Genomic DNA, 11,868 nt, shown 5'->3' with positions numbered 1-11,868 from the left:
GGGAGGGCCGGGCGGTGTCGGTTCGCCGCCACAGTAACTGCCCGCTGGGGGCTGCCGCTCGTGCCTGGCTGTGGCAGCGGAGTCGGTGCGGGCCCGGCGTGCCCTCACGCTGGGGCCCGGGGCTGCCGGGGTCTGGCCTTCGGTGGGAGCCGGCCATGGTGCCTCCGTCCCCCCAGCGGCCAGTGCTTCGTGCCGGGGGCTGCCCGCGGGTGTGGGTAGTGCCTCGCCTCAGGGAGCCCGGTGACCTGAGGCAGCTGGTCCCCATCCCCTCACCTGGCTGCAGGGCTGATGGCAAGAGCTAGAGGGGATCTGGGGGGCAGCCGGAGTGAGGCCTGACCCTGCGGGCAGGGTGCTGGAAATGGCTGCTCCCTGTACACAGGTGAGGCCTTTCTCCCAGCTCTGCGGTGCCCTCCAGTCTGCAGCCTGTCCACTGGCCTTTGTAGGCTCCAGCCCTACCTTTGCATCCCTGCCCGGTTGCAGGGCCCTGCTTTACCTCACGGCACTGGCTGTGTGCCGAGACCTCCCAGCCTCATCTCACGCGTCACCTTGGAAGGAGATCGAGAAGATGCTCATGTATAGGTTTTGTTGGCAATAAAAACCATCAGTTCTGGCCATATTCAGAGTTGAGGCCCTAGAGTTGAGTGGGGTGAGACTATTTCACGTATTATGTGTATATACACGTAAATCTCTTAAGATTTAGTTCATGGCAGGAAATGGCTTTCAAATAGCATATGTGTGTATTGTAAATATTTTTTTGTAAGCAGAGTACATTTTGGGGTGCTGGGTAGACACCTGATCTCCAAACACCAGCAGAAACTTAGAAAAAAGCTCTGATGGAGGAAGGCTGTAGCTCTCTTCTCAGCGTATGGACTGTGGTTTGGGTTGAAGCAGTTGCACATCTCCCAGCTCGAGAGTGTTCAAGCACTGCGGGAGTGCCCAGCCATCGCTGTGAGGTGTTTTGTGTGTGGATGCGTGCTGGGCTCTGCCACTTGCAGCTGCTCCCACTTTCCAGGCTCTCTGAAGAAGAGGTGGTTGCTGGGGCTGGTTGGACAGAGTAAATCAGCAGTTGGGTTGTGCTTGTCGCTGCTGGGTTTTTCTTACTTGTGTCCATCTCTTATCATGATGGGTTTGTGGGTTCTAGCTACCTGAGTTGAAGTCTTCAGGAGTGGCACTGCCGTGGAGTGATGTTGACAAAGTTTTCTCCCACAGTTTACTGGGGAGGAAGACAGCTATGTGCTCAGTCTTTCTGTGAACTGGATGGTGAAATGGATCTAGCTTAAAAAATGAACAAAATCATGCAGTAAAACCTCTTGAAATATTTTTAAGCCATGCAGGTTTCCCCCCAGCACGTCACAGTTGTGCTGGCACTGTGAAGGGAAATGGCACAGGGGCAGGAGTGAGGGGTGATGGGGAATTGGGAGCGTGGTGAGCTGCTGTCAGCCCCCAGCTCCCTGGCTGTGTCTTGGGAAGCTGCTGGGTTGCTTCAGGTCTGTGTGAGGTTGTACATCCCCAGTGGCTCCAGCTGGATGCCCGGCACGTTTCTCAGGTGTTTGTTGACTTGGCTGAGAGAGGCTGAGACGTGACAGGAAGAGTGCGAGGTGAGCAGGAGCCAAGTTGTCTGTTGTCAGCTGGCTCTTGTGGGGTGGATGTGTTGGATGAGCCCAATGGCATCAGAGATGATCTCTGTCTACTCATGATGGCACTGGAAATGTTAGCAAGGGCTCCTTCCATCCTTGTGGCACTGAGGTGGATCCGGGTATCCCATGTTGTCTGGGGGGGCTGAGGCTAGGAGTCTTCTCCTTTCCCTGACTTGGGGCTGTGGGCTCTCCACAAGCAAAGCCAGTGCCTGCCTGCGCCAGGGTACGGGCAGCGCTCTGCCCTCACTGGTGGGGTGTTCTGGAGAAGGCAGCAAAGCAGATGCTTCCCAGGGATGAGGCAAGGGAGTAATCCTCTGCGGAGTTGGGGGCACACGGGTCTCATTGCTCGGGGAGCGGCTGTCTCACATGGAGGAGGAGGAGGAGGAGGAGGGCTGGGGCAGCTGCTGGTCAGAGACTGCTGCCTCCTCCCCTGAGCACTTGCACGTCCAGTTTCATAATCGGATTAAAGCAGTGGTATTAGAGAGGAGGGATGGGTCAGTGGGACAGGTTTACACTGGAGCTTACACGGAGGGGATTGAAGTGTATTTTTTAACCCTGCTCGGCCTGACCTGCGGAGTGGTGCAGATGCGTCTCTGCAAGGCAACACCCAGCGGGAAGGTGGGGGGAAAAGTGGCACCAGGCGGTGATGTGCTCGCCAGGGAGGAGAGCAGCCCCAGGCCGGCTGGGGGATGGGATCCGGCCGCCCCTCCCCCCGGGAAGGCAGCCCTGCTCAGGCCTTGCAGTAAATTTGCTCTAATTACAGCCTCCAGCAGTGGGAAACCTCACTTAGAGGAAAGGCTCCTCTGGGGTGGGGGTGGGGGCGCTTCCCAGCTTTCCCAGGCAGGCTCTGTTGTCTGAGGCCTCCGCTTCCCCTGTCGCTGGGAGGCCCCTTATTCCTCTCCCCTCTCCAGCTTTGCTTCTCTCCCCCCGTTAATTCTCCTCTCCTTTGAGGCCGGGATTTGGGAACAATGCCTTCCCTGCTCCTTGCCCCCCGGCTGGAGCCGCAGGCAAACAATTGGGGTCGCTTGCTGCCAGGGGCCGGGCCGAGGGGGCTCAGCTCAGCAGCACCTGCCCCGGGCTGGTGGGGAGGCCGTGCTGGTTTGTGGCTTGGGGAAGTGCCCGGTGTGGTAGTCGATGTGTGTGTGTGTGTGTTTGCACACACCCTTTTTCCTTCTTGGAGAGAGGTTTGGGGAGGCCCGGGAAGCTCTGCGCAAATGTGTCAGAGGATGCTCCTGGCAACAGCAATAATCTGATCAGAGCCCTTCTCTTTGCAGGTGGACGATGCGATGCTGATGTTCGACAAGACAACCAACCGACACCGAGGTGAGAGCGGTTTTATGGCTGTAGGAGAGGGAACTGCTGAGGGTTTGCCTCCTGCCTTGCCTAGGGAGGGGTTAGTATCCCAGCAGCAGGGGATGTGGGGTCGCAGCTGCTCTTTATCTTGCCTCCAGTCGCCCAGTCCTTTTGCATCTGCATCCTTTACCAGCGTCCCTTGCAGCACAGAGAGCTTTTGTCCAGTGTGTTTCCTGTGCTGTAAACTCGCCGAATTGCAGATATGTGAGAGGAGACGGCCCCCTCCCCTGCCCGCTTACCTCTGTGGCTCCAGCCCGCAGTGTGTGTCTTACCTTGTCCCGAGTAATCTGAGCTCCGGGAAAGCTGACACGAGAGCCTGAAGAGTGCCTGCTTCTCGCCCCTTCCTCGGCCCAGAGCCCGCTTGTGCTCCCAGGTCACCTTTTCTTGCCGGAGTTTTGCTGGCGGAGTCTGGTTACAGGATGGGAACAAGGCTGTAATATTTGTGCTATCTGGACCCAGCCCACCCATGGGCGTCCCTGCCTCCCGCTTTCCAGGCAAGTCTTCAGCCTGACTACCTGGTGGTGTGGCAGGGCTGGACACTAGTGTTGCACCAGCTTGGAGATTTGCTGGCAACAATTTAAACTGCAAACCTAGCTTGCGTCTTCCAAATCAGGGCCAGTAACACCCCTGTGCTGGGCCACTCTCAGGTCTGTTTGAAGCAGTTCCAAGCACCTCTGCCCCTGGATCAGCAAGGGAACGCTCCCTTCTGCTCTTGTTACACTGTGTACCCTTCAGGTTTTTGCTTTTTTTCTGAAGCCATTAAATCTACTCTGATTGCCTGGCCTCCGATGTTGTTCCAACTTCATCTTAAAAGGGAAGAAGTGTTAACCCCTGTTCCTCCGTGGGTGCCTCCCAGTCACTAGTCCAATTAGAGTTGTCAGGTGTTTTGGAGGGAGCAGGGAGAGCTGCCAGCCACGGTGTTGGCAGTGAGGGGCTCTGCCCAGGGCACAGCAGGCCTGGTGGGGGTCTGCTGGGGCTTAGGACTGGTTTTGGCATCGGGGTTTTCTTCTTGAACTCCTGAGCCCCAGCTGCTTGTGGGTGTTGAGGTGAATGGCGGGTAACTACCTGGGCACAGACAGATGGAGGAGATTATGGAGAGACTTTTCTGGCAGTATGGAGAAAAAGTGGGGTTCTGGGCAGTGGATCCCTGTCTGGTTTTAAAAGTTATTTTAAAGCACCATGGAATGGGACAGTTCTGGAAAAGTGGAAAGCTCTGCTTAGTCCCAGCTTGCTTGTAAGGCAAGCTTAAATACACCCTCCCACCTGCCTCAGTTTTCCGGAAGCGGCTGCAGTCAGCTGAGAGGAGTTTAGTCTGCCCACCCGAGCTGGTGTTTGCCAAAACTGTCAGCAAAGGGGAGGTGTGAGCGTGGGCCAGGGGCCAAGAACACACTGTCCTGTCTTACCCCAGATACTAACCTTACTTTGGTGAAACTTTGCAAATTGCTTTGCTTGTGTATATCTGTCTCACTCTGTACAACTGCACTGCTGATATTTGCCTGCTTACGCCAGGCTTTGTGACCAGTGACTGAAGAGGAAACATGCAGGGTGTTATTGCTGGTGGGGAGTGTTTAGCCAGGATGGCGATGTCCTGGCAAGCAGCTGTTCATTTCTCTACCGACTCTCTTTGTGTGAGCGTCTGTCGGGATCCTCCCCAGCATTATCAGCCATGTGGTTTGCCTTGCAAATAGCAAAGTTTAAGAAAAAAATACTTGGTTTTGAGTGCAGGTGGGTTCAGAGAAGGTAGGAAACACAGAAAGAGGAGGAAAGGGGAATCTGTAAGGGGATGATCCTGTCCTTGTGCATAAAAGCAGGATTTGCTGGAGAGGGAAGATGAGTGACAGCTGTTTTAGAAAGGGTTGATTGTACTGTCCTTCTCTTCTGCGAATAAAAGGATGTGGGTAGCAGGTGCAAACTGCACAGAGCTCTGACCTGATCAGGGAGTTTTGCCTTTTCTTCAGGGTTTGGGTTTGTCACATTTGAAAGTGAAGACATTGTGGAAAAAGTGTGTGAAATCCACTTCCATGAGATCAACAACAAAATGGTGAGTGTCTGGGAGAGAACTCTGGGGAGAAGGGGCAGAGGTATGGGATGGAGTGGGGCAGGGTGTAGGCACTTGGGTCCTGACGCACTTTCTCTCCAGTTGGAATTGGATTCTTTTATTGGATTGTGTATTTTCCTCAAATCATAGCAGCCTGGGAAAGGAACTCACAGTGTGGAGGTGAACCAGCACAATACAGAGTTTTCAAGAAGAGCTAACTGTAATGAGGAATTGTGCAGTACTTGGAGGTTTTGAAGTTACATGAAACCTCTTGGTGGCCTAGGAGAGGGGGCAGGTTTTACCTTTATTCAGAAATGAGGAAAATAATGCTTTGAGGCCCTGGTGCAGGGCCAGGCAGAGCATCAAGGGCAGCACCAGGAGGAGACAGCAGTGTTTGAGCTCCCCGTTGCCTGTGGTGGCTGCAGAGTGAGGGGGAAGGCTGGCAGCCTGTGGACCAGGGGCAGGGTGCTAGGGAAGGGCAGCGGGACGGGCTGCTGGCGGGGGCCAGGGATGGGGGGTGCCGTCACGGCGAGCAGCCTTGCCTGGCCTGCGGCCCCGCCGCTGCCTCTGCACCGTGGCAGCGCCCCGTGCCTGTGGCCGCCGAGCCTGATCCCTACTTTCTCGTGGCAGGTGGAGTGTAAAAAAGCTCAGCCGAAGGAGGTGATGTCCCCAACGGGCTCGGCACGAGGGCGGTCCCGAGTCATGCCTTACGGGATGGATGCCTTCATGCTCGGGATCGGCATGCTGGGTAAGCCCAAGGACACTTCCCCTCCCCAGCTCCCGGTCGTGCCAGGCAGCAGCTTAGAGGTTTTATTCCAAGAGCGAGCAGGGCGGCCAAGGGCAGTTCTCCCTGGTGCAAGGCTGGGGACGCTGGGGTGGCGCCGGGACCTGTTTGCGATCACAATTTGCCCTCTGGTGGCACCTGGAAAAACTGCAAACTTGTCACTGCTGCCCTGCGACAGCCGGAGCTGGCCGGGCACAGCCATGTGCTGGGCAGCTCTGGCCCTCTGCAACTCCATTAACGGTCCCACAGTGCCATAGCATATAGGCTGTAATTCTTGAATGCCTCTTGTGGAATAGGCTGTAACTACATAGCTGAACCGAGCTGGAGTAATCTGTGCCCAGGTACCTTCCTCCCAGGCTTCACAGGTTTTCTGATTAATTAGTTGATTAAAGAACCCCCGTGCTTCCACTTGTAACAGTGGTCCATATAAACGTCCTCACTACCATTTAAAGACTATAAAAATGCCCCTGAAGTTCTAATTAAGCTTTGTCTCACTTTGTTCCCTCCCTCTCAGGGACAGCAAGTATTTGGTATTGCAAGGAAAACTATACACTTACTGTGGGACTGTCTTGTAAGGAGTAATAGGTGACAAGCAGGCTGTGTTTCATGTCTATCAGTGATTTTAAGGGAAACGTGTTCAGATAAAAGATTTTTAAAAAAGAAAGTCCTTTGTAGCCTCCCCTTCCAGGTCTGCAAACCCTCATGACTGGATCTGCGAGTTGAGCATGATCCTTCCAGCGCGAGTGCTGTTCCTGGCTTCTCTCCCTCCCCGTGTTCATTCTAGTCAGGCTCGAGCTGACCCAAGAGCACATTGTTTGCTCAGGATCATTGCTGGTGTTGCTGGGCAGGGTGTACTCAGCCTGGCTCTCCTTGCTAAGCCTGCCGAGTAGCAGTTAGTCACTGAACAAAACGCCAAAAAGGGCATTTTTTTCCCCAATGTTTTCACTTGACTTATTGAAGGAAAATAAATCTCCAGCCTGTGGGTTTGGGTTTTGCCTTTTCTAAGCCATCTGAATTTTAAAGCAGCGAGGCTCAAGCTGAGTCACTGGGAAATCCATGTACTCATGTCTTGGGAGATCTCAAATCAAATATTCATCTCTGAGTCAATGCCCTGCGTTCTCACAGGCCTGTTCTGTATAGGTGGTCAGCTTCCTGGGGAACAGCAGGAATTGTCCTCCCACCCGGCGCCAGGAAGAAGCGCTGTGCTCTGCCTGCATTCGCCAGCACTTCCAGTGCAGAAGTGACACGGAGCTATTCAGTCGTTCAAATGCCCTCACCTCCCTGATCTCCTCCTATTTGTAAATCCAGCTGATGCATCAGAAAGCCTTAGTCTGCAGAGCCATGAGCTTCTGAGAAGGAAACCTCCGTGTCCTTAACGTGTTTGGAGTGAGGGGAAAAATTAAAATGGGCCTGCTAAAACCCTTCTGCAGACGCACATGTGTTGTGCACTCTGCGCAGCGATTTCCTGGGGTTTATGCTATTAGCCCTATTCATGCTTTCCAACACTAATGCTCACACTGCTCATGAGCAGCCAGGCACTGAGGACGTGGACCCTGCGAGCTTGCAGTAACAGAGCCCTTTTCTCTTCCTGCAGGTTATCCAGGCTTCCAAGCTGCCACCTATGCAAGTCGAAGTTACACTGGCATTGCACCTGGCTACACTTACCAGTTCCCTGGTGAGTGGTGCTCCCTGCTGTTTTTTTTGGCCTGCGTCAAGGTGACGGGAGTCCCTGGCATGATCTGTGACCCAGGCTCTGCCCCTTTCCCCTGTTTGGTCTTTCTGTAAATTGGAGACGGATGTGGAAGGGGGAGGGGAGAAGCCCTGGAATAGGTGGGAATAGCCTGTCCTTCATTAGGATTATCCTCACACTCCGGTGGCAGGAAAAGCCCAAGGCTGCTCTGATGCCCTTTATGTTAGCCTCCTCTGTAGGGCTGCTGCTGTGACACAGAAGGGCCCCTGCAGCTCTGCCTGTCTCGCTGCCTTTGTCTGTGTCTGTCTCTCTTTACCAGAGTTGCCACTGCTCTGAAAGTAGCACAGAATTTTAAAACGTGGCTTTCCATGAGCCAGGGAACTCCTAGGCACCTGAAACGCAGGCGCCTGTAATGCTACAGTTGTGTTCTGAAAGTGCCTGGACCACTCACAGTCTCAGAAAGCATCTGCTGAGCCACTGGGCTGCAGATCCCCCACAAACTGGGTGGTTTCAAGCTCCCAACCCCGCCATGTGCTCAGAACATGGATTCTGCGATCAATGGCTGGAACCTGCTGTGCTGCAGCTGCTCAGAGCTTTCTGGGGCCTCCTCTCCCTCCCATTCTCTGTGAGGCAGGGGAATGAGGCAGAGCACACTCAGGGAACAGATTGTCTTGCTATTTTCTAGAGAAGTGGCAACTCTGAGCATCCCTTCCTTACTCCATCCCTCCGTGTGATGGTTTATATATGAAGCCTTGATGTTAGGGCCTGGGAATGGGAAGTTTCCTCTTCGCCTGAGGTGAGACCAGGCAGACTGTGGCTGAAAGTTGCTGTTGCCTCCTAGCTGTCTGGAAGCTCTCTGTGAATCCAATTTATGGCTCTCAGTCATAGAGGCTTCGAGTGCCTCATTGTAAACCATCCCAGATGAATGTGGCACATCCTGAGCACACACTGGCACGGCAGCTCAGAGGTCAGATTGGACGGGTCGCAGAGCCATGCTCCAGGGCAGACCTGAGGCTGCACAATGAAGCTTGCACTTGCCCTGCCTTGGCCAGATTTATTCTAAGGATAAATGGATCCTCTCAGTCTCCAGGGCAGGAGTCCAGCACCTTTCAGCACCTCTTATAAATTACTTAAAAGAAGACACTGGTCTGGTCGCAGTCTGGCTGCAGGCTGCTCCCCCAGCAGACCCCGGCTGCCGTCTCTCTGCGGGGTCTCCCTCGGGGTGTTTGACGAGTTCCTAAGCTGTCTTGCATTTCGTTTTTAGAGTTCCGTGTAGAGCGGACCCCTCTCCCGAGTGCCCCCGTCCTCCCTGAGCTCACAGGTCAGTCCCGCTCATTTCCTACACTCACAAGCTGGAAGGGGAGAAGGGGGCTTTGGGCTGTTCCAGTGGTGTTGCTGCTCCACAGCCTGGCGCAGTTAGACTGGAAATGTTCCTTATTTCCTCTTTGATCTGTACGAGCTCCATCCAGAGCTGGGGCTGGAAAGATGATGGGGCAATGCAGGTCATACCAGATGAAGGCATGTAATCCTTAGAAGGTGTTTCCTGCTGCTTGCCTTGTTTTTAGCAACTCGTCCCAGGCTGGGTGTAAACCAGATATGGAAAACTGCAGAGAGCAGGGTAACTTCTCAAAGGTCTACAAATGACCTTAACCCGAGCTGCTGCAAGGATGAGATTTGGAGTGCTGGGAGTAGAGGGTGTGGGGGCACTCCTGGTTACTCTAATCCTGCTTCCCTGTGCAGGAGGGGCCACAGGGAATGCTCTCTCTGCTCTGGGTGCTGCAGCTCCCCAGCTACTCCCACACAGACTTCCCAGGCAGAAGTGAGTGTGGTGGGACTCTACAAAGTCCTGCAGTGCTCGTAGGGAACTGTGGAATGAAACAGGGGCAGAGGACACTTCTCCAGAGACTAGTCTTGGCCCAGTGTCCTCACAGTGCAAATATCCTCTGGATCCTCAGTCCCTGGGTTGCGTGTGGTGTGTTCTCTCTAGGTGGTGCTCCTTCTGTCTACTCTCCCTTCCATGGCCACATTTTCCCCAGCTCTGTCCTGTCCGTGGTTTTTGTCATAGAAAAGCAGCTTTGTGTAGCATCCTGCTCCTCATGTACCATCTCATTTCTGTGGCATTCCTCCTCTCCGGCGCTTCCTTGCCTCCACCTGTTTCAGGGTTTGACTGTCTCTGCAGTGGGGGTGTGGAAAAGCTTCCTGAGAAGCTCTCCTGGAATTATCAGTACCAACAGTCTTAAAAGGGAGTTTCTGTGGCACAGAACTGTTATCAATCCTCAGGGAGTCTCTGTTCCTGAGGTTGGCAGCCACCAATGCAGAAATTGCCCTGAGGAGTGTAGGGGAGACCAAGTCCTAGGTCCTTCTTAATAAAACCCTTCCCTGACACCACACATGCAACTGCATAAGCACCTGACCCCCCACCTCTGAGCCTTTTGGTTGCCAAGCAAAGGAGATGGGGGTCCAGTTGTTTATTTACATATGTGTTTTTCAGCAAAAACGCCTAAAATTTCTAGAGGAATGTTGATGACTTGGCAAAGTGCTTTTCCCTCCAAGGTCCACCCCTGGCTGCACTGTGCCTTTTCCTGGCAGAGGTGAATCACCCAGGGCCTGGCTGTCACCGGCGGCTGGGGTGCACCAGGGCTCTGTACAACAAGAGTTACTAATGCTGCTGTCCTGGCTGGGTGCCATGTTAGCTTACAGTCCTGAGTGTCTCACTGAAGTACCAGCTGGGGATCGTGGCATTCTTCCCTTCCCGTTACGCTTACCTACTGTTAAAGAGTCACTGTGCAGCCTCTTGGCTAGGCCAAGAGCTGTGATTCCCATGTATAGGCTGGAGTTGGTCCCGTGAAGGGCAGGGCCCCCTTCGCTCCTACAAAGGCCGGGCGAGCTGTGCAGTGCTCGAGGGCCCTTGTGCCTTCAAGTGGATGCGTGCGTGTAAATGGGCTGCGCTTTATGGGCTTGGCAAGTGGAGCTGAGATGAGGGGATGGCACAAGCAGGGATGATTGCTCCAGCACGTGGGGAGCGAACATGCAGGTGCTTTGTCATCAACAGCAGAAACCTGGTGTCTCAGTAGATAGACTGCAGAGGCAAGAAGGGTTTTTCCTAGAAAAAGAACTGAAGTCTTTTTGAGAAGACCTGATCTCCTTCCTCAGTAAAACTGCGTTTATTCAGCTGTGTGTTAGGGACTTGAAGCGATGGTGGGGCAGGAAGGGGACTGCCAGCAGCCTTTCCTCCCCGGAACAGCATCTCTGGGGGAGATGAGAAGCAGCAACACGCTCATGTTGGCCCAGGGCCTGTAATGAGCGGCTAACCCAGATATAAGCCTCATATGACGTTTGCTTGAAACAGCCTGGTGCCTGCTACTAAATATTCCCTTATAAGCTAGCCTGGGTTTCAGCCTTGACGCGATTGATTTGTTCTGACCTCTTTTTATGGTGCTCTAAACAGAATCACAGCGAATTTCACATTCAAGCATGAAATGCTGACCTAGTCATTTTAAGGGCAAAGAGAAACATACTGGCTAGATGCCTCCTGCCCTGAGGGCTGGATGCCTGTGGCAGTGGAGTTGGGAATTAGAACTGCTACATATAAATTAAGACTTACTGTTTTAATTAAGCCATTTCTAGTTCCTGCTCCCTAGGTATATGTTTCCTGCCCTTCTACAATGAACAGCAAGGGTTTGAGCAGTCTAGGAGCAAAACTCGGAGTGGGGAGGATGGTGTGTCTTGAGCAGAGTAAACAGGGAGAAAAGGCTATTAAACCGTTATTCAGGAATACTACCAAGGGGCAGAGAGGAGGGGCTGAGCCTCAGGATGCTGAGCTATCAGCTGCTGTCCCCGAGCTGCTGCGTTTCTCCACATTTACAGCCAAAATCTGGATCTGTAGCTTCAGATTAACCACATCTTGCAAGCTAAGTAGCGACAGGGTACATCTGAAATTGCTTACTTCTGGTTCAGCTCTTACACGCTGTGCTCTTAGCTGCTCCAGGCTGTGGGTTTAGCAGAGCATGGCTAGTGAGTGCCCCCGGCCATTTGCTGTGCAAAAGGATACTGATAAATGCAGGACCATGCACTTCGCTATTGTCATCCGTTGATGTCCTGTGTGATGCACTAAGCCAGTATGTCTGTGTGGGCCTGGTATTTTGCAGCAGGAGTTGAAGGGTCCTGTTGAGGAGTTTCCTGTGTGGCCACAGTGCCCCTGAGATGCCTGTCCCTTCTTTTCCAGCAATCCCCCTCACTGCGTATGGACCAATGGCGGCAGCAGCAGCTGCGGCGGCTGTGGTGCGAGGGACAGGTAACTGCCACTTTCCCCCCCAGCGCGGTGTCCTGTCACGGAGGTTTGCGGCGGGCTGGGGGGGGGGGGGGG

At 53.8% G+C, this 11,868-nt stretch overlaps 1 protein-coding gene across 4 annotated transcripts in view; it reads left to right on the top strand.

The window, feature by feature from the left end:
- Positions 1-11,868, top strand: part of MSI1 (musashi RNA binding protein 1) — a 28,636-nt gene that overhangs the window by 14,315 nt on the left and 2,453 nt on the right. For 2 of the 4 annotated variants that reach the window (XM_026860060.1, XM_026860062.1), the window contains 6 exons: positions 2,912-2,960; positions 4,949-5,031; positions 5,659-5,776; positions 7,407-7,487; positions 8,767-8,823; positions 11,728-11,796. In XM_026860060.1, coding sequence (XP_026715861.1) covers positions 2,912-2,960; positions 4,949-5,031; positions 5,659-5,776; positions 7,407-7,487; positions 8,767-8,823; positions 11,728-11,796 — 457 coding nt within the window. Of the gene's footprint in view, positions 1-1,986; positions 2,256-2,911; positions 2,961-4,948; positions 5,032-5,658; positions 5,777-7,406; positions 7,488-8,766; positions 8,824-11,727; positions 11,797-11,868 lie in introns of those variants that run through there. The other 2 variants (XM_026860059.1, XM_026860061.1) reach the window with 2 other exon arrangements.

This window comes from Athene cunicularia (genome assembly GCF_003259725.1).
Source record: "Athene cunicularia isolate RWA chromosome 15 unlocalized genomic scaffold, athCun1 chr15_part1, whole genome shotgun sequence".
In the NCBI taxonomy this organism is placed as follows: Eukaryota; Metazoa; Chordata; class Aves; order Strigiformes; family Strigidae; genus Athene; species Athene cunicularia.
The sequence above is the reverse complement of the archived record's forward strand: the minus strand, read 5'-3'. Positions and strand labels throughout refer to the sequence as shown.